At 42.5% G+C, this 21,815-nt stretch overlaps 1 protein-coding gene across 8 annotated transcripts in view; it reads left to right on the forward strand.

Moving 5' to 3' along the window:
- Positions 1–21,815, forward strand: part of Thrb (thyroid hormone receptor beta) — a 355,538-nt gene that overhangs the window by 260,771 nt on the left and 72,952 nt on the right. For all 8 annotated transcript variants that reach the window (XM_040747636.1, XM_040747637.1, XM_013121179.3 and 5 more), the window contains one exon: positions 20,573–20,833. In XM_040747636.1, the coding sequence (XP_040603570.1) occupies positions 20,573–20,833 (261 nt within the window). The remainder of the gene's footprint in view (positions 1–20,572; positions 20,834–21,815) is intronic.

The following is a 21,815-nucleotide window of genomic DNA, read 5'->3' on the forward strand; positions in this document are numbered from 1 at the left end:
CAAGTGCTCATGAGAAAAGGGCACTCATGATTCTAGTTCATGGACATCATGACCAATATGTATCTATGTAAATTATATTTTTAAGGAGAGATCCCTTATAACTTCCTCTATATTTTCCATCTACTCAAATTAAGTGTCCAAGTTATTATGACATCTTCAATAAAAGTTCCACAGATTGGAACAGACTTTAGATTACATTTTAAAAAATCAATAAATTGATTAAAATACAAATGTTCCCACTAGCATTATTTACACCTCTGTGTATAATAATTGCACCAGTCTTCCCTCCCAAAGTTGGACACATCAATTGGTGGAGATGAAACAGTAGCAGAAATAGACAAACTCCATTGCTGGCAACGAGGTCTGAGTAGGGGCCTTTTAAGTTAGAACAGTAGAAATTTACTCATGTCACAGCTTTGCCTAGAACAAGGTTTCTCTTACTTCCTACTTATCAATACACATGAACACTGCCATCCTAATTACGACCACCCTGACTCTCCAAACACCACAAATGATTGCTAGGGGGGTCAAAAACCAGATGAGAACCTGCCAAGAGGTATTTCCATGGGTGCATGGGACTTAGATCCCTATGCCTTCTTGAGCCAATACATTGGAATTCAGCAAATGTTCTTACAGGGACATCCTTTCCAAAGAGACATTTTAATCTAGGGTAGCATCAGCACTCGGGAGTTTCTTCCCCTTCCCCATCATCTCATAATTCTGGCAAATGTATCCTAGAATTGAGGCCACTGCAAGCAGGCCTCCCCCGACTGCCCGGGATGCTGCCAGGTGCAGCAGTGTGGGTCATAGCCCAACACCTTCTATCAGCCACATCACCCTAAATACTTAAAAACAATGAATGCTTAGAAAAAGCGTGCCACAGTGAGACCAGGGTGCTAAGAGTTTGCTATGTTGGCTGTTCCAATCTCTCAGCATCACACAGACATGTACTAGAAAAAAAGGCTTGTCATCTTAGGTAGGTGGTCTAACCTCTCTGTGACCCAGTAGCCTCAATGAAATGATAGTATTTATATGTAATACATCTTCATAAAGATAAAATAAAAAGTATTCAGAGTGGATACCTGAGATACAGGAGGAAATACCTAAAATAGAAGCTATTGTTTCTGTGATTTTATTGAATGTCTTTAGAGAGGTAATCTTTACTTACTGCCAAGAAAAGATGAAATTATAATCAGAAGTCTTGACATTTCGATTTTCTCATTTCATGAACTAAATTTACCAATTAATTGTTTAAGAAACAGAAGCACAGCTTGTACCCCTTTTGATTTCCAGTACATAATTTCCTTACCCTATATGCTTCAAGTACCTCTGACCCCCCATGGTCCTAAGCAGGAAATCACAGATCTTATCCTTATCTAGTAAATATTAAATTCCAAGAAAGCTTAAATTGAGTAACTCCATATTTACCAAATTAGTCTACTTTGTATGAAAACTATGCCTGGGACCAGAGACCCTCAGACCCATAGACACCTTATTAACATGCAGTTTCTACGTCACCAGTTCTGAAGCCAGAAACTTACTGTCTTGCAGGCTCTGTGTGATGATGAGCAGACCCCCAGGTGACACACTGAGTAACATACCTTAGACATTTGCCACCACTTGCAGGTTGACGAACCCTGGGGCACACCTAGCCCTCACTGGAGGAAAGCAAGTTCCAAGGAGACCCCTCTCTGGTGCCAAGTTGTATTTTAAGTTACTGAAAAGTTAAAGACAAAACTAAAAAGACATGAAGAATGCAGGAAACATGCCTGCTATTCCTTCTGTTCTGGCCCTGTGGAACAGAACAGCTGGACCAAGCAGCTCAACCCACCTGTACCCATGAATGGTTCAGTTTGTAGCACCATGTATGCTTGAACTCCTAATCCTCCTGACTCCATCTCTCAAGTATGGATTACAGGTGCATGCCATACCACTCATCGCCCTTCTGTTGCTGTAGTTGGGACAAGATCCATGAATGAAGGTGCTAAACCAGATTATCCTAGGGGACATTCGATACCAGAGGTATTTGTATCATGCCACTGCATCCCATAGTATTTGGAAGCTGAAAGGTTCTCCCCAAAGTCCTTAGATTCCTGCTCACCAGCCATCAAGGGGACTGAGGCAGGTGTGCCTGGTGTCCGGGAGCCTCTGAGCCACACAGAAGGAACGTCCAAACTTTCCCAAGTCAAACTGGCCCCAAAGGAAGGAAATAGACTCACTGACATGGATCCTGGTTACTTTTTAAGGCAAATTAAAGTGAGAGTCTATGAAAATCCAGAGCAGAGGCAGCTTATATGGCGGTCTGTTATACAATGAACGTGTGTGTGTGCGCGTGCATGCGTGTGTGTGTGTGTGTGTGTGTGTGTGTGTGTGTGTGTAGACTAAGACAGCCTATATAAATTAACTTTTTTTTTGGTTTTTCGAGACAGGGTTTCTCTGTATTGTTTTGGAGGCTATCCTGGAACAAGCTTTGTAGACCAGGCTGGTCTCGAACTCACAGAGATCCGCCTGCCTCTGCCTCCCAAGTGCTGGGATTAAAGGCATGCGCCACCAACACCTGGCTTATAAATTAACTTTTAACAATTTTGTATTTACTAGTTTGTTTACTGTGTATATAAGCATGTATGTATGGAAACGGGGAGCAAGTTCATGCCACATTGTACCATGTGTGTCCCCAGGATTGAACTCAGCTTGTCAGGCTTGGCAGAAAGTGCTTTAACCTGCTAAGTCATTTCTCCAGCCCTACATCATATGTATTCTGTTTATTTCTTACCCCTTGAGTGTAATACATAAAAATAATGCCTGTGTTTCACTGCCATTCAGTGTAACTTCTCTTACTATGGGAAATAACAAATTGGTCTGCTCACCCAAGAGTACTATGTTGCCTTTATTTGAACAATTCTAAGTCTCAAAGTTTGTGGTTTATCTGTAAATTATACCCTAGTTTTAGATTCCAGGGATAAAATAGATACACATTCATTTCCTAATTTTGAAAAAGGTATTTCACATTTGGGAACATAAAACAGGGTGAGTCTTTTTTTTCAAAAATGAGGGTTCCAACTGTCAACAAGACTAAACATTATACTTAAACAAGAGCACAAGAGAATTCTGATCTGCAGGAAACAGATATCTGCCCCTTGTGGTAACACTAAGGCTCCTGAATAGGAAGGTTCCTGCAGCTATGGGAGGCTTTCCAATCTGCTCACCACAAGTCCTGGGGTCTTTAGTGTGGTTACCTGGAAGTTTGAGTCATCTAATCTGAGAATCCACTGCTCGAATACAGTGTGAATTATAGAAAAGTAGGCAGCCACTCCTGAGGAAGTGGCCAGTGTGCACTCCAGGAAGTGCTTTGTCTGCTCTCAGAGCCTCTGGCCAGCGCTCACACTCAGACAGTTGCTTCTAGTTAAGTAGCTCTCAGATGCCACCCTGAACCCAGCCACCGCCATGCTGTCTCTCCAACAAAGGAAGTTCAACCATCTCTAAGCACACCTTTTATTGTTTGCTTTTTACCTTTATTTCAGACTGTGTGCTAAAAGTAGATTAAGACACCCATTTAAATGTTTGAAACACATATTTTTGTTTTGTTTTTTAATGTTGATTATTTTCACTTACTGGGAGACTATGCTTACAGTTTCTGGCTTCAGAATAATTATTTGAGGTTTCCATGCCCACAGTGACTTTTTCCCTGAGGCTGCCAATCAACCCTTTTACAGAATCTACAGCAGAAACAGAGGGTGGGAGCCACCAGCCCTGGGAAAGATCTGTCTCTTAAGGGCTCCCGTCTCACCCATCATGCATTGGGAGTCCTTGCCAGTGAGATGGGTTAGTATCTCTGTGGCAGGAAGCCTAAATCCACATGCCCACACTGAGAGAAGCCCAGGGTCAACTGGAGGGAAATTAACAGGCAGGTGCACACAAGACAAAGACACGTGGCAATGGGTGCAAGACTGCCAGCCTGCACAGGGACTGGGTTTGCAGACTCGCTGAGTAAGAGCCTCGCCGCCACTCTCGGGTGTGAGACATTGGAGCTGCTCTTGAGCTGGGCACACCCTAGTCAGACCATCTGAACACAGCACTGTCACCCTGGCCTTCCATCTGTCCATCCGTTCGTTCTACACGTGGACATGTGCTCTCAATGAGCTTGCTTCCTTCTAAAATGTCAATGGAAAATTTCTTCCTGGCTCCTGTTCATCTTTATGTAGAACTCTGCTCTAGATCTTGAAATGGCCGCAGACACTTAGCCCCTGGAGATGGGAGGGCATGAAGGAAGAGAGGTTTGGTGGAAGAAGTGTGGGGACTAGGAAAGATAAGCATCAACGAGGCACAACAAATACAGGGGTTCTTTCACTGCCCTTTCCCTCCAGGTTACAGACGAGAGGAGAGGATTAGGAAGCTGTGGACCTTGGTTTGAGTCTGCTCAGGCAATGGGCATTCATTCATGTGCCCAGCTCCAGGACAGATGGGCAAGCCAAAGTCCCAAGAACTCAGGAAGCTGTGCAAGAGAATTCCTAATAATAATACATTGTAATACATTCTAAACAGAAACAGAGGAATCAGTGAACTTCCTACACGCTGTGTGTTTATTAGTTGAAGGGAGAGCAGTATTGATTTGGTTTCTTGGTACAGATGCTTATGTTAGATAAGGTTATGTGTACATGCTGGGGTATACAGCAGGCACTCATGTAATAGCAATACTGGGGTATACAACAAGAGCTCATGCAATAACAATACTTTTGGTGCTTTACTAGTTTGTCAAGTAATAAATATTTCATGATTTTTAATTTTTTTTATTCTATGTTCATTGATGTTTTGCCTGCATGTCTGTTTCTGTGAGTGTGGAGTTACAGTTATGAGCTGCCATGTGGGTACTGGAATCGAACCCAAGTCCTCTAGAGGAGCAGTCAGTGCACTTAACTGCTGAGCCATCTCTCCAACCCAATTCTTGATGTTTTTTAAAAACAATCTTTTCTCATTTTACATACCAATCCCAGTTCCTACTCCCTCCCCTCCTCCTAGTCTCCCCACCTTCCTCCTACCCCCACATCCACTCCTCAGAGAGGATAAGGTTTCCCACGGGAAGTCAGCAAAGTCTGATACATAACTTTTAGGCAGGACCAAGTGTGCCCACACACACACTGAGCAAGGCATCCCTCCACATACAGTGGGCTCCAACAGTTCAAACACTAGAGATAAATCCTGGTCCCACTGCCATGGCCTCACAGACTGCCCACCCACATTCAGAGGGTCCAGTTCGGTCCCATGTGGGTTCTCCAGCTGTCAGACTGCAGTCAATGAGTTCCCACTAGCTCAGGTCATCTGTCTCTGTGAGTATCCCCCCAAATAGTCTTTATTCCCTTGTTCATATTATCACTCTTCCCTCTCTTTGATTGGACTCTGGGAGCTCAGTCCAGTGCTTAACTGTGAATCTCCACATCTGCCTCCATCAGTTGTTGGATGAAGGTTCTATGATGATAATTCAGGTAGTCATCAATCTGATTCCGGGGAAGGCCAGTTCAGGTACCCTCTCCACTAATGCACAGGGTCTTAGTTGGAGTCATCCTTGTGGATTCCCAGGGATAGCCTTACTGCCAGGTTTCTCACTAGTCCCATAATGACTCCCTCAATCAAGATATACTTTTCCTTGCTCTCCCTCTCTGTCTGTCCCCCATCACTACCCTCATGTTCTCCTTCCTCCTCCCTTTTTCCCCTCCCCCTCCCCTTCTGGCTTCCCTTCTCTCCTACCCCACTACACTCCCAATTTTCTCAGGAGATCTTGTCTATTTTCCTTTCCTAGGGGGATCCATGTATGTCTCTCTTAGGTTTCTCCTTGCTACCTACCTCCTCTGAGGTCATGGACTATCGGCTGGTTATCCTTTATGTCTATTGCTTTATGTCTATTATCAACTTATGAGTGAGTACCTACTGTGTTTCTCTTTCTGGGTCTAGGTTGCCACACTCAAGATGGTTTTTTCCCATTCCATCCATTTGCCTGCAAATTTCATAATGTCATTGCTTATTACCACTGAGTAGTACACAAGTGTGTAAATATATATCATATTTTCTTTATGTATTCTTAGGTTGAGGGACATATAGGCTGCTTCCAGGTTCTGGATATTATGAATAATAATGCTACAAAAACAGTAGAGCTAATGTCCTTGTGGTATGAGAGTGCATCTTTCAGGTATATGACCGAAAGTAGTATTGCAGGTCTTGAGGTAGACTAATTCCCAGTTTTCTGAGAAACCCCCATACTGATTTCCAAAGTGATTGTACAAGTTTGAACTCCCATCAGCAATGGAGGAGTATTCCCCTTACTCTGCATTCTCCAGCATAAGCTATCACTGGTGTTTTTGATCTTAGCCATTCTGACAGGTGTAAGATGGTATCTCAGAGTCGTTTTGATTTACTTTCCCAGATGACTAAGGATGTTGAGCAATTCCTTAAATGTCTTTCAGCCATTTGAGATTTTTCTGTTAAGAATTTTCTGTTTAGATTTGTACCTTCATTTTTAATTGGATTATTTGGTATTTTGATGTAGAATTTCTTGAGTTCTTTATATGTTTTGGAGATCAGTCTTCTGTCAGATATGAGTTGGTGAAGATCTTTTCCCATTCTGTAGGCTGCTGTTTTGTCTTACTGGCTGTATCCTTTGCCTTAAAGAAGCTTCTCAGTTTCAGGAGGTCCCATTTATTAATTGTTGTTCTCAGTGTCTGTGGTACCGGTGTTTTATTTAAGAAGTGTTTGCTTGTGCCAATGCATTCAAGGCTACTTCCCACTTTCTCTTCTATTAGGTTCAGTGTGACTGGATTTATGTTGAGGTCTTTGATCCATTTGGACTTGAGTTTTGTGCATGGGGATAGATATGGATCTATCTGCATTCTTCTACATGTTGACATTTACTTATGCTAGCACCATTTGTTGAAGATGCTTTCTCTTTTCCATTGTGTAATTTTTGCTTCTTTGTCAAAAATCATGTGTTCATAAGTGTGTGTATTAATATCAGGGTCTTCAGTTCAATTCTATTGGTCTACCTGTCTATTTTTAGGCCAATACCAAGCTGTTTTCATTACTATAGCTCTATAGTAGAGCGTCAGGGATGGTGATGCCTCTGAAAGTTCCTTTATTGTTTGGGATTGTTTTAGCTATCATGAGCTTTTTGTTTTTCCACATAAAGTTGATAAGTGTTCTTTCAAGGTCTGTGAAGAATTGTGCTGGTGTTTTAATGGGAATTGCATTGAATCTGTAGATTGCTTTTAGTAAGATTGTCATTTTTACTAAGTTTATCCTGCCTATCCAAGAGCATGGGAGATCTTTCCATTTTCTGGTATCTTCTTTGATTTCTTTCTTCAAAGCCTTAAAGTTCTTGTCGTACAGGTCTTCCACTTCTTTGTTTAGAGTTACCCCAAGTTATATGTTATTTGTGACTATTTAAAGGGTGATGTTTCTCTGATTTCTTTCTCAACCCTTTTTTTCATTTATATGTAGAAGGGCTACTGGTTTGGGGGAGTGTTGTTTTTTGTTTTTTTAAGTTCACCTTGTATCCTGCCACTTTGCTGAAGGTGTTTATCAGCTGTATGAGTTCTCTGGTAGAAATTTTGGGGTCACTTATGTATACTAGCATATCATCTGTAAATAGCAAAAGTTTGACTTCTTCCTTTCTAATTTGTGTTCCCTTGATTTCCTTTTGTTCTCTTATTGCTCTAGTTAGAACTTCAAGTACTATATTAAATAGATATGGAAAGAATGGACAGCCTTGTTTTGTTCCTGATTTTAGTGGAATCGCTTTAAGTTTCTCTTCATTTAATTTTATGTTGGCTGTCAGCTTGCTGTATATTGTTTTAATTATGTTTAGATATGTTCTTTGTATCCCTGATCTCTTCAAGACATTTATCATGAAGGGGTGTTGGATTTTGTCAGATCATATGTTTTTTTTTCTTTCAGTTTATTTATATGGTGTATTACATTGACAGATTTTCATGTGTTGAACCATCCCTGCATCACTGGTATGAAACCTGCTTGATCATGGTTGATAAGTTTTTTTATGTGTTCCTGGATTCAGTTTGCCAGTGTTTTATTGAGTATTTTTGCATCTGTGTTCATGAGGGAAATTGGTCTGAAGTTCTCTTTCTTAGTTGAGTGTTTGTGTGGTTTGGGTATCAGGGTAACTGTAGCCTTATAAAAAGAGTTTGGCAATGTTCCTTCTGCTTCTATTGTGTGGAACAATTTGAGAAATATTGCTATCGCTCTTCTTTGAAGTTCTGGTAGAATTCTGTACTGAAACTATCCAACCCTGGGCTTTTTTTGGGGGAGGGAGACTTTTGATGACTGTGTCTATTTCCTTGGGTGTAATAAGTCTATTCAATTTGTTTATCTGGTCTTTATTTAATTTTGGTATGTGGTTCCTATTAGTATTTAGGTATCCATACTGCCTGTCCTTGGGGTTCTGACAGGATACACCCTCAGCTGCAGTCACTAAGAGCACCACCTTTAAAAAGGTCCCTGTCCACCTCCCATACCTCTCTTTCTCTCCCTCTATCTGTTCCCCTTTCTCTTTTCTCTCTCCCCCTTTTCCTCTCTCCTGCTGCTCCCATCCCCAGAGGCCAGTCTCCCCCCTCCCCTTTCTCCTTTTTATGATCCCTTTCCCTAATTAAAAAAAAACCCTCTTCTTGAACCCTATCACATGGTGTCTTTTTCTTGAGCACCGCTTTTCTTAAATTACAACAGTACCTATTCAGAAAAATTGTCAATTGCTTTTAGATTTTCCAATTTTCCAATGGAGTACAGGTTTTCAAAGTATGACCTAATGATTCATTCCTTTGGATTTCCTCAGTGTCCATTGTTACATCAACCTTTTCATTTATGATTTTGTTAATTTGAATATTCTCTCTCTGCCTTTTGGTTATTTTGGATAAGGGTCTGTCTGTCTAATTGGTTTTCTCAAAGAACCAGTTCTTTGTTTCATTGATTCTCTGTATTGTTTTCTTTGTTTCTATTTTATTGATTTCGACCCTCAATTTAATTATTTCCTGGCATGTACTCCTGGCTGAGTTTGCTTTTGTTGTTGTTGTTGTTGTTGTTGTTGTTCTAGAGCTTTCAAGTGTGCTGTTAAGTCGCTTGTGTGAGATTTCTCCAATGTACTTATGTAGGCACTTAGTGCTGTGAACTTTGCTCTTAGCACTGCTTTCAAAGTGTCCCATAAGTTTGGGTATGTTCGGCTTTCATTTTCACTGAATTCTAAGAAGTCTTTAATGTATTTCTTTATTTCTTCCCTAACCCAGAGGTGATTCAGTTGAGCATTGTTCAATTTCCATGAGTTTGTAGGATTTTTGCAATTAATGTTGTTGAATTCTAGCTTTAAGCCAATAAGATACAGGGAGTTATTCCAATTTTTTTGTATCTGTTGAGGTTTGCTTTGTTAATGAATATGTGGTCAATTTTAGAAAAGGTTCCATGAGGTTCTGAGAAGAAGGTATACTCTTTTGTTTCTGGGTGGAATGTTCTATAGATGTCTGTTAAGTCCATTTAAGTCATGACATCTGTTAGTTATCTTATTTTTGTCTTGCAGACCTGTCTATTGGTGAAAGTGGGGTATTAAAATCTCCCACTATTAATGTATAGAGTTTGATGTGGGACTTAAGCTTTAGTAATGTTTCTTTTATATATGTAGGTACTCTTATATTTGGGGCATGGATGGTCGGAATTGAGACTTCATCTTGATGGATATTTCCTGTGATGAGTATGAAGTGACGTTCTCCATCTCTTTTGAGTGATTTTAGTTTGAAGTCTATTTTATTAGATATTAGCATATCTACACACCCACTTGTTTCTTAGGTCTGTTTGATTAGAAAATATTTTCCCAACCCTTTATTCTGAGGTAATGTCTGTCTTTGTGGTTAATGTATGTTTCTTGTATGCAGTAGAAGGATTGATCCTGTTTTTGTATCCACTCTGTTAGCCTGTGTCTTTTTATAGGTGAATTGATTCCATTGATATTAAAAGATGTTAATGACCAGTGATTGTTAATTCCTGTTATTTTGAGGTGATAGTGTTTGTGTGTTTCCTTTCTTTGGGGTTTGCTGGTGTGAGGTTATCTGTTGCCTGTGTTTTTGTGGGTGTAGCTAACTTCCTTGGGTTAGAGTTTTCCTTCTAATACTTTCTGTAAGGCTGGATTCATGGATAGGTATTATTTAAATCTGATTTTGTTATGGAATATCTTGTTTTTTTCTAAGCTTTGCTGGGTTTAGTTGTCTGAGTGGCATCCATGGTCTCTTAGTGTCTGTAGCACATCTGTCCAGGACCTTTTGGCTTTCAGAGTTTCCATTGAGAAATAGGGTGTCATTCTGATAGGTCTTCCTCTATATGTTACTTGGCATTTTTCCTTTGCAGCTCTTAATATTCTTTTTTATTCTGTATGTTTAGCATGTTGATTATTATATAGCAGGGGACTCTTTTTGGTCCAGTCTATTCTATTTGGTGTTCTGTAAGCTTCTTATACCTTCATAGGCATATCCTTCCTTAGGTTGGGAAGGTTTTCTTCTATTATTTTATTGAATATATTTTCTGTACCTTTGAACTGGACTTCTTCTCCTTCTATCCCTATTATTCTTAGCTTTGGTCTTTTCATGGTGTCCCAGATTTCCTGGATGTCTTGTGCTAAGAAGTTTTTGAATTTAATATTTTGTTTGACCAATGAATCTATTTCCTCTATTATATCTTCAATTCCTGAGCTTCTGTCTTCCATCTCTTATATTCTGTTGGTTATGCTTGCATCTGTAGTTCCTATTCATTTGCACAGATTTTCTATTTATGGCATTCCCTCAATTTGTGTTTTCTTTATTGCCCCTATTTTAGTTTTCAAGTCATGAACTCTTTGAACTGTTTGCCTTACCTATTTGATTGTTTGTTCTTGGTTTGCTTGGCTTCCTTTAAGAGATTTATTGATTTCTACTAATTTTTTGTTTGTCTTTTCCTCCATTTCTCTAAAGGAATTTTTCATTTCCTATCTGTAGAGTTTCAGTCTGAGTCTCAGGGAGCCACTGAGGTCATAGTGGGTAGGTGGGTTTGAGGGCAGAGTGGAACTTGTAGGTTACAGAGTCCAGTGGAGTGGGGCTGGAGCAGCCTGCCTGCAGGAGACCTGCCAGCTGCTCTGTTGGTGTCCAATTCTTGATGGTTTTTAGCTACTGTTAATCTTAGTATTAGCATTAATTCCCTTCCTTTACCATCCTCCCTACCACCAATTCCTTTAGAAGCCAAGAGGGCTGGAATCTAGCTGTGATACAAACCCCTATACCTTATAATGGGTGGAACATTCCACTCTCATCTATAGGTCTAAATTATGGAAAGGATAAATGTAATATGTGGGCCCCGTCTCCAGGCCTATCTGAGTCTTCTCACTGGGAATACTGGCATTCACCAATAAAATATTCAAAATGGAACAGGATTACATGTTGCTAGACACGCATCCTTCCAAAGGAGGGGAACTCATCCCAAGTCACAGTAGTGAGGAAAAGCTGGGCCCAGGATGGCTTAAAACATTTCTGTCTGTTGAAGGATAAAGGGAACTTGGGAGGAAAGCACCCAGGTTCCTTGCCATTAGCAGAACACAGCATAGTAAAGCATGTCCCGTGCTTGTCAGCAGTGAAAGAGGAAGGGACCACACTGAGCACCTAGAGTATTTGTGCGATGCTATGCATCCATGTTGGCCTCTGTCATTTTCACATTAATCCTCTGAGGTTTTTCCATCCTTAACTTATTAACAAAACTGCTTAAGGTCATGTAGCCTTCCACCTCAGCCATATGCCTTCTACTCCTGACTCACCCCATCTCTTGTTTTTTTGTTTTTTTGTTTTTACATCAGCTAGGGAGTTTTCCCCCACTGATGCTTCCTTGAATGGAAGTAGTGGCCTGCTAGACCCTGCTCTTGAAGGCCTGTCCAAGCCAGGCAGTCACCTCATATGGATCCAAAGACACAGAGAAACAACAGAACCTTCCAACAGCCTGCCCATTTAACCCTGATAGAGCCAACTAACAGATCCACATCAAGCAGCCCTGCCCCGGTGTCCCCTGTGGATGTCCTCCCCAGACATCCTCTGGGTGGCAGACAGTGAGCTAAGCCTGTACTTTAGACAATGTTCATGGAATACGGATGCCAAGAGTGATGCCATCTTGATGATCTGGATGCCTTTATGTCTGCAGGTTTCCCAGAGCTGTTTGAGGTGTCATAGCTACATCTGTGCACTGCCCAGCTGCCTTGTTGTAGAGCTTTGATGCTGACCACTGCAGCTGACTGCCCTGTGTTGAGCATGTTATAGCGCAATGAATTTGAATTCCTGGATTAGAAGATCACATGTACTCTGATCCACCTCAAGTATACTTAGAGCTCTCTTGGTTGTGTGGTCAGATTATTTCAAATATTTGTGGGTTAAGAGATGAAGATTTGGAGTAGAATCCAGTCAGACAAGCATGTGCCATTGGCATGATCACAGAGGACACAGCAAGGTACCGCCTTGCATAGTAGAGTCATAAACAGAGATGCAAAGATGAGAAGCAGTCTGCCCCACATCAAAGCTCACATATGGCAAAGTCAGGGTGTGATCTTTGACCATCAGGGGCCCAAATCTTATAATGCAAGTGGCTTCCCTTTCCACTGGCAGTCCTGGCAGATGAAGATCACAAGAGTATCTCTGAATGGCCATCAGTGACGAGTCCCTGGCACATTCCGATGGCTTTTGAATAAGAAAGCAGGAATGTGCTTAGGAAATATTTTCTCTTTACAAAGCATTGTGGTTTGCATGTGAGCTGTACCTCTCCACGCTGTGATTGAATACTCCCTTCCCAGCTGGTGATGCTGTTTTGGAAGGCTGTGGAAACTTGAGGGGATGGAGTCTCACTGGAGGATGGGGATAGTCCATCCTCCGCATCCTTTTATGGATGCAGTGTGACCAACCACCTCACAGGCCAGCTGCCATGCCTTCTACACCACAATGGGCTGTGTGTCTAGGAGCATTCAACAGCTTTCCTTCCTTAGGTTGTTTTCAGGCAGGCAAACAGCACACAACTAATGGCCTATTAGGGAGGGGTATTAAATAGCACTTAGGACATTATACTAGACACTGTGTGTATTACAGCAACATCAAAAGCACAAGGACATTATATACATGTATGTAAATGGGATCGGAGGTAGAAGGCAACACATGGAAGGGGGTGGATAGAAAGTGCCAGGGAATCAGGAGGGTGGGAGGTTACTTCAGCTAACCTTGGAAAGAGATATACCTTCAAGGTTGTGTAACAGTCAAGCTGTGCTTTCACCACTGTTATCTGAGCCCCAAATTTACCTAATAATGGTAAAGGGAGTCTTCATCACACCGTCTCTCATGATGTCTCTCATAGAAGCTAGAAATCTGCTCTCCACGTCCATCTGTGGGTCACAGCCAACACTTTCCAGGCATTAACCTTAAACCACAACTTCTGGGTGGTGATTGGTCTCAGATTCTCAGTCACTGACATGCTGGCATGATGTCGTTGACCCAGCTCCTTTCTTCCAGGGGAGATCTCTGAAAGCCAACTGTAGAGGAGACTGGAGTTGGGAGCATGAGGGAAAGGAAAGGAAGGTAATTGGGGATGCATAAAAGATGGGCTTTTAACATATCAGGCACTGTTTCAAGGGCACTGGCATGTTGAGTGTGTTTATTGCTTTAGAATAATATCACCTTATTGCAAAAGAGTGAAAGGTAAGAAGTGGGGATTATTGGAGGATGTAAGTCACTAGGGATGACTTTGGAGTCCCTAATCTCTCTGTGTGTCTATTTTTATGCCATTTGATAACTAGGAAGCTTCTGTGCCACAAACTCCTGCGGCCATGATATTCTGCCTTGATTGCAAGGCCAGAAACATAGTATCCAGTGGCTATGTATTAACTCAATACTGGTTTCTTTAAAGCATACATCGCATCTCAAAATTCGCACAAGTAACCTTTCTTCCCTTTCTCCCTTCCTTCCTTCCTTCCTTCCTTCCTTTTTCTTTTCTTTCTGCATTTGTTTTTTCCTCTCTAATAAACTTCTCTTTTGGAGATTCCAGAAATATGAAGGAAGAAGCATTCCTTTGAATGAGGTGTTTAACCTCTCACAATTGGAAACAGTTTTAACAGAACAACAGAAAGTTGACTTTAGAGTCAGCAGACCTGGGTAGGAAGCCTTGCCTGTCATATGTGTCCACATCACTTTCTAGTCTTGGTGCCTGCTTTTGTAATCAGGGCTCACACTTCCTGTGTAAGTACATTAAGCACCTAACCATGTGTAAGGATTTCTCCTGGGGGCTCAGCACAGTGGGGACCCTGGAAATATTGGCTCCGCTCCCCTCATGTTTGCACTTCTAGTGAGAGCAGACAAGAACGTTCTAGAGATTGAAATAAGATCTATAGGAAATGATTGGGGAACTGGTCAGGAAAGTTCTCTCAGAAATGTCTCTGTGAAAGGAACTGGCTGTGGGAGAATTGGCAAGGGGCATCAAGGACTAGTGGAATCTCTACAGAGACTCTGAGGAGCAGGGCGCCTGCGTTAGCTTCTGTGTCTAGAGTATACACCATAGGGCAAGACTGTGGAAGAGTAAATCACCATGAGGGGCCTTGGCAGGAAAGGTGGGAAGCAGTCCTGGGGGTTCGAATACCACAGAAAGGTGGTTAAGAGCACTTGCTGCTCTTCCAGAGGCCTGAGTTGGGTTCACAGCACCAGTGTCAGGCAGCTCCTAACCGCCAGTAACTATGACTCCAGGTAATGTGATGCCCCCTTCTGGCCTTCATGGGTACCCTCACACACGTGGTACATCCCTACACATGCCACACCTCCTATGCACACTCATCCGTACACATTAAAGTAAAAAAAATCTTAGAAAAATAAACAAATTAACAATATGTTCACAGAACAATTCCACACACCCAGGTTTTCAGATCATGGTATGTATTGACACCGTCTTACTCAGTGCCTGACAGTAATGATCTTTTAATACAAGCTAAACACCTTCAGAAGGAGTAGCAGGAAATCCCAGCCTACTCAGATGACCGTTCTGGACACTTGCCCATAGTATTGTTTCCTTTACTTTAGGTCCTTTCTAAGATATCAACTGGCTTTTGTGTCCTGAAATACTTGAATATTTTGGTATAATTTCCCTTCTTTGACAGACAGATTTGTTTTCTATCACCTTTAGTATGAAGTCCAGAGATAGGATGTAGGTAGCTAAGTTCTTGAGGTTTCTGTTCATTTCTCCTTTGCTAAAGACCATGTAGGTCAGTGTTATGGCACTGAAAGCTGTTAGCATGACAGTCATGAAATGCAGATCCAATTATTTGTGTCTAAACTCCCTTGAGACAACCAGGCCCATGCTGTTCTAGTGTTAGTTCACATGTCTCATCTAGTCATTGTCTTTTATTCTGTCTACTAACTCCTATCATAACTGACATTATATTGGCTAACTCCTTTATGTAGAATGTTGTTTAAAAGCCAGATATCCATTAAGAACAAATGGCCTGTATCATGTGAATAATAAGATACGATTATTTTTAGGATCTTCCCCTTTTGGCACTCCAACCTGGGTCCTTATGAATGCTAAGCAGAGAACTGACCCCTCCCTTTTTTGAGACAGAATCTCATGTAGGCCTGACTGGCCTCTAACTCTCTGACCTTGACCCTTGACATCCTGACCCTCTTGTCTCCATCTCTTGCTGAGATATATGCTACTATGTCTAGTCAGTGTGTTTCTGGGGATTGAACCCAGATCTTTGTGTGTGCTGGGAATGCACTCTACCAACTCAACTACATCCCTAAGCCTTTAAAAAATGATTTATACCACTATGTGCAGTATGCTCCAGATAATCCCCAAAGCAATTTCTTTGAACAAATACTTACATCCATACCTGCAATCTTCAGGACAATATACAGCCAGTGCCTCAGGAATTCACCCAGTGGACGTAACAGCAGCTGGGGTATTTGTGAATGACAATACAAGTCTTCTCTACCTAGTTTTCTTTCTGCTGCTCTGCTAAACAACAGGACCAAAAGCAACTTAGGGGACAAAAGAGTTTATTATAACTCACATTTCCAGGTTATAATTGATTATTGAGGGAACTCAGGGCAGAAACAATGAAGAAACCCTGCTTGCTGGCCCATCAACTGGCTCACTCTTGCCTACTTGGAGAGAGTGATGCCCTCTGGCATCAGCCATCAATCAAGACAAGCCCTCACAGACATGGCTACAGGCCAATCTGAAAAAGGTGTTTCTTTGGTTGAAGTTCCTTCTTCCCAAGTGACTGTAGGTTATGTGGGCTTGACAATAAAAACTAACTGGAACATTATATAAGGCTGTGTAAAATAAACATTAGAGGCTGAGAGTATACAATTTATCCTCAAAATGCCAATAATTTGCTTTATTGCTTCAGATTTACCTTGGTCCTTTGGATCTCAGACTCTGTTGGGCATCTCAGTCACCTGGAGAACTTAGCAGAATCATACATGCTGAGGCCCTAGCCCAATTTAAAAAGTCAGATCTTAATGCTGTGATTAGCACCTGTGGTGATTCTGATCAGTCCCAAGGGTTGGGAGTCACTGATTGACTCTTAGGATGTTAATCCCTCTAGAAAGGAATAATCCATTGCCATGAACTTTGGGGAGTGAAAAGATTTGGACACGTGATTTAGTAATAGGAAAAGAAACTCAAAGACATTTTACTAGCGGCATATATGTAGACCTTATAGTCTTCATCATTGAACATACACCCAATAAATAGAATTTAAGGGCTTGGCACTATGGGTGCCCATCCTTCCTTGGAAATGCAGTAAGAATTGCATGCACTCCCCTACTCTTGGGTGGATATGAATCAAGTATTCTCTTTAAAGAAATTCCTGTTGCATTTTCCCATAACCCAGCCAGGGTTTCTCAGTCTCCAGTTTTCCCAGCAGTGTGTATCCCATAAACCTGCCAATTAAGCAACTGAATATCATTATTTCGAATGTAATTGCAGACAGTAATTATGAACTTGTAAGTGCCTCCTGTGAATGGAGCCCTTTACCCAAACCTTCTCAAGTGTTTTTCTTTGGTAAGCGGAAGGCAATCCTATTGCTTACCTTACCCCAAACATACCCTGCCTTTCGAGAAGAAACCCCCTCTTGCTGGCCCAAGGGACATGCAGAACAAGCTTTTACGGGCTCTGCTTTGACACAGAATGTCCCATTGGATGCACAGTCCTTAGACACCTTTCATCTGAGACCCAGAGTCAGTAAGGAATAGCAACTTCCTGATTTCTACATTTATTTTTAGTTAGGGCTGGGGAATTACTACCAACTTTTAGAAATTAGTGCAAAAAAGGTCATATGGTAGAAGCTTCACAAAACCCTCTGAGAAGTGTAAGATTCTTTAAGCTGAACTTTACAGGGTACAGTTTGCTGGGGGATTTACTTTCTGAAAATAAAATGGGAAGAGCAGAAACATGCGCGGGTGAGCTTTCTTGTGGGAGTAGAGTGAGTTTCTCCAGGCCCAGGATTAACCTTTGCATTAAACCACAAGAAACCTAAACCTCATGAATAATAGGTTCTTGAATGAACTCTGCACAGAAGTTGAGTTTGGAACGCAATACAATCTTGAAGATCTCAACCTGTTGTTTCCTTTCAACGGACAGTGAGAATAAATGCCTGTAATTGTACCAGTGGTGGGCATGCTTGGGAAGAGAAAGAGTTGATTCACCCCACAATGAATAATGCCTTATAACCCTGAGAAAAAAGCCCCATGCTTGTTTAATCTGCCCAATGCACACAGTCCTAAGCGTGGAGAATTCCCAGTACCTTTCCCTGTTTCAGAGCAACAGTACAACCCAAAACCCAGCACACAGTAAGATGCTCCTACAGGACACACAAGCCACTTGAAGCCACAGTGCTTCTTCCATTTACTAGGCAAAGAAATCCGGTGCTGGAGGCTGGGGAGACAGCTCAGCAGTTCAGAGTGCTGGCTCCTGCTCCTCCCATAGACACGGTGTGATTCCCAGCACCCACACTAGGAGGCTCACAACTCCAGCTCTAGCCAATCAGATGTGGTCTTTGGGTTCTGCAGGCACTTTACAGACACACTCATGAACAGTGGGGGAGGCACACAAGTAAAACTAAAATCTTTCTCAGGAAGGAAGGGAAGGGCAAGTGGAGGGAGGGAGGTGGGAGAGATTCAGGGAAAGGGAAGGAAAGGAAAGGAAAGGAAAGGAAAGGAAAGGAAAGGAAAGGAAAGGAAAGGAAAAAGGAAAGAGAAATCCTGTGCAGATTCCTGCTCTGCCATCCTTCACTCTCTCCTGAATCAGAAGTTTGAGTGCGTGGATATGAGAACATGAGAGTCAGAACAGGGACCATAACTTTGAAAGTGACTTCTGACAGCTGACAATATCAGGTAAACCATCCAGACAATCTGCCTATGGTTCTGGTAGCTTCAGGGAGAGTGCTATGGAAGTCTCAAGTATGTCTAACTCTGACATTTCCCTTGAAATCCCCCATGCCAAAGCACAGCCAGGATGGATTGGTCTTTGTAAGCACCGGGGATTCAACTGTGGTCTTTTGGCAATTTCAGCATAAAAGAAAACTCACCAGGCAAGGATGCGTCCTAGTGATGGAACACTAGTCTGACATGTGCAATCAAATCACCCAGGCTAACAAGAAATTAGAGTTTAAATACCACACTTATAATTGTAGTCTTCTAATCAGCATATATTACCAATCTCCTAATTCTGACACATAGTTGCTAAGGAATGCTAGAAACAGGTGACACTTTGTGTGTGTATGTGTGAGTATGTATTTGTGAGTGTAGCATGTGCATGTATGTGTGCATTCGTGTGAATGTATGTGTATAGGTGGTGCATTGTGAGACTGTGAGTATGTGTGGTGTGTGCGTGTGTGTGTACATGCTTGAATGTGTATGGTATGTGGTATGTGTGTGAGTGTAAGTGTGTGTATATGGTATGTACGTGTAAATATGAGTGTGTGTGAGGGAAGATGTATACATGTGGTGTGTATTGTATGAGTGTGTGGTGTGTGTGGTGTTTATGAGTGTGAGTGTGTGGTGTGTATGAATGTGAATGTGAATGTGGTGTGAGTGGTGTGTGCATGTAAATGTGTCTCTGTATCTGTGTGTATGGTATTTGCAGTGTGTGCATATATGTGTGTGTATGCATGTGAGTCTGTGGTGTGTGTGTAGGTGGTGTGTATGTATGTGTGTGTTGTGCGTAGGTAGTGTAGGTATGAGTGTAAGTGTGAGTGTGTGACTGTGTGTATACGGTGTGTGCATGTAAGTGTGAGTGTGTGTGGTGTATGAGGTGTTTATGAGTGTGAGTGTATGGTGTGTGAATGTGAGTGTGGTGTGTGTGTATGTGTGGTGTGGGTAGGTGGTGTGTGTGAGTATATGTGACTGTATGTGTATATGGTGTGTGCATGTAAGTGTGAGTTTGTGGTGTATGAGGTGTTTATGAGTGTGAGTGTGTGGTGTGTGTGAATGTGAGTGTGGTGTGTGTGTGTGTGTGTGGTGTGTATGTGAGTGAGTATGTCTGTGTGTGCGTGGTGGGGGGTAGTGTTTGTGTGCATGTGTGAGAGTGTTGGGGTGAGTGTGTGTTCTTATGATTTTTGTCCTCTACTGTATCTTCCTAGATAGTAAGATATCGAATAAGATGAAAGTGGTCACTGGAGAAGCTGCTTCTCAGTAGAAAGTTCTTATGTGAATTCTACTTTTGCCCATTCTGGAGAACAGGCCTACAAACCCCGAAGACTGAACTCAAGAACAATAAAAGATTAGCAGTCCGGTACCCAGACCAAGAGATCCAGGCTCATCCTTCTACTTGTGGGGCTCTTAATTTACCACACAGAAAGAATGTGTGATCTCATGGACAGTTTGAGGATCCACTGAAAACACAAAATTTCCATGTAAAAGATCTGGGTTTAGACTTGGGGGCTGTTGCTGCAGTGGTGTGGTGTGGTGTGGTGTGGTGTGTGCTGTGCTCTGGTGTGCTGTGTGCTGTGCTGTGGTGTGCTGTGGTGTTTTATTGATAGTGGCTCCTTCCTGTCTCCTTAGATTTCCCATCAGAGTAGAAAATGGTAAGAACAGCCTGTCAGTCTCGGTGTGTGGCCTCTTGCGTGTGCCCAACTTAAGTGGCACAATGTCTCTCGGGTCAGTCTGTGCTAAAACCCAAGTCAAACAAGGCCACATCCCGGATGTGCTACATCCTGAGGATCTGACCTAAGGTCATGGCCAGCCCTGACACTCAAGACCTCAAATGGTCGTCTAAGCAGTGATATAAACTGGTATCAGCTAGCTCTTGGGCCGCTCCTGTAGTGATGAAACTTGCCGCGGAGGAGCTCGAGAGAAAGGGGTATCCAGTGTAGGTGGCTCTGTGCCCAGGGCTGACAGCCTCAGCATGTCCTGACATCATAGTGGAGGTGCATGGGAACTGTCAGCCCCAAGGCACTGAGCAGCAACTGGCTTCCAAAACACAAAATCTCAGCAAAACCGCGACAATACCTACAGTCCGTTATTTCATGTTTTCACTCCTCTTCCACCAGAAAATGGCCTTCCAGCCTGGGACAAGCAGAAGCCCCGTCCAGAGCGAGGACAGGACTGGAAGCTCGTAGGGATGTCCGAAGCCTGCCTGCACAGGAAGAGCCATGCGGAGAGGCGCGGTGCACTGAAGAATGAGCAGACATCCCCACACCTCATCCAGGCCACTTGGACGAGCTCGATATTCCATCTGGATCCGGACGACGTGAATGATCAGAGCGTCTCAAGTGCGCAGACCTTCCAGACCGAAGAGAAGAAATGTAAAGGTAACCACTTCCTATTACCATGCGTCTCTGCCGTGACTATGCTCCTCCTGGTCTTTGCCCGCCTAATGTCAGCGCGTTTCCCTGGCTTAGCCTCCCTGTTGTCTTTGTCCTCTAAGTTAGTTTTAAGCATAAATGAGTGGGATCCAAAGGCAAGCACTTCGTGCCATGCCCAACACTGGGGGGGGGGGACCCTTTTTATTTCTTTAATGAGCAAATGTGCTGTTGATTTGATCTTTGATTCCATTTGTATCCGAGTGGAAACAGACACTGCTGCATTGGTGACTACTGGTTTTGTGGTGTGTTTCTGAGTGTGTGCATATGCATATTTCTTATCCCAATTACACCAGCAGCTAAAGGGATTTCAACGTCTGCCTTTAACCTACATAGGCAATTCATGCTTGACAGAGAGATTTTTAGCATGTCTTGGGGTCAGTAAATCCTGTGTCACCATCATGGAGAGCAGATTAGGGTGTTAGGCAGTCATCACCTCATGAGGGAGGAGGTAGCCACCTCCAGAGGGGGAAAGAGAACCAGCCAAAGCAGCCCAGAGTCCTGATCACATGAGACTTAGCTGCCGTTCACCTCAGGCCACCCCACCTGACAGATGTCTCTGATGCTGATCGTGTTACGGTCTTAGGGTTGCCCAAAATCTTTGCTACTTAAGCCAGCCTGTGTCTGTCAGTGTCCGAGTCCTCATAACTAGCCATGATTTTCCAGTTGAGAGTTTAAAAGCTAAAAAGATCATGATTGGCTTTTTGGATTTTGCTTGTGATAAAATTTAAATTGTCTGTCTGAAAATTGAAAAATCTCACAATCAAATAACAATACATCACCTTCCGATAGATACTTAGTAGGTGAGCCGTTAAGAAGCGTACTCACTGCCCTGTCTTGAATATGAGTCACAGTTACACTGTTAATTCGTGAATAAGAGCCCAGGTCTTCCTGATTTTCTGTAAGCACTTTAGAACCTCCATAACTTCCA

This window comes from Mesocricetus auratus, unplaced genomic scaffold (assembly GCF_017639785.1).
Source record: "Mesocricetus auratus isolate SY011 unplaced genomic scaffold, BCM_Maur_2.0 Super-Scaffold_100006, whole genome shotgun sequence".
NCBI lineage: Eukaryota > Metazoa > Chordata > Mammalia > Rodentia > Cricetidae > Mesocricetus > Mesocricetus auratus.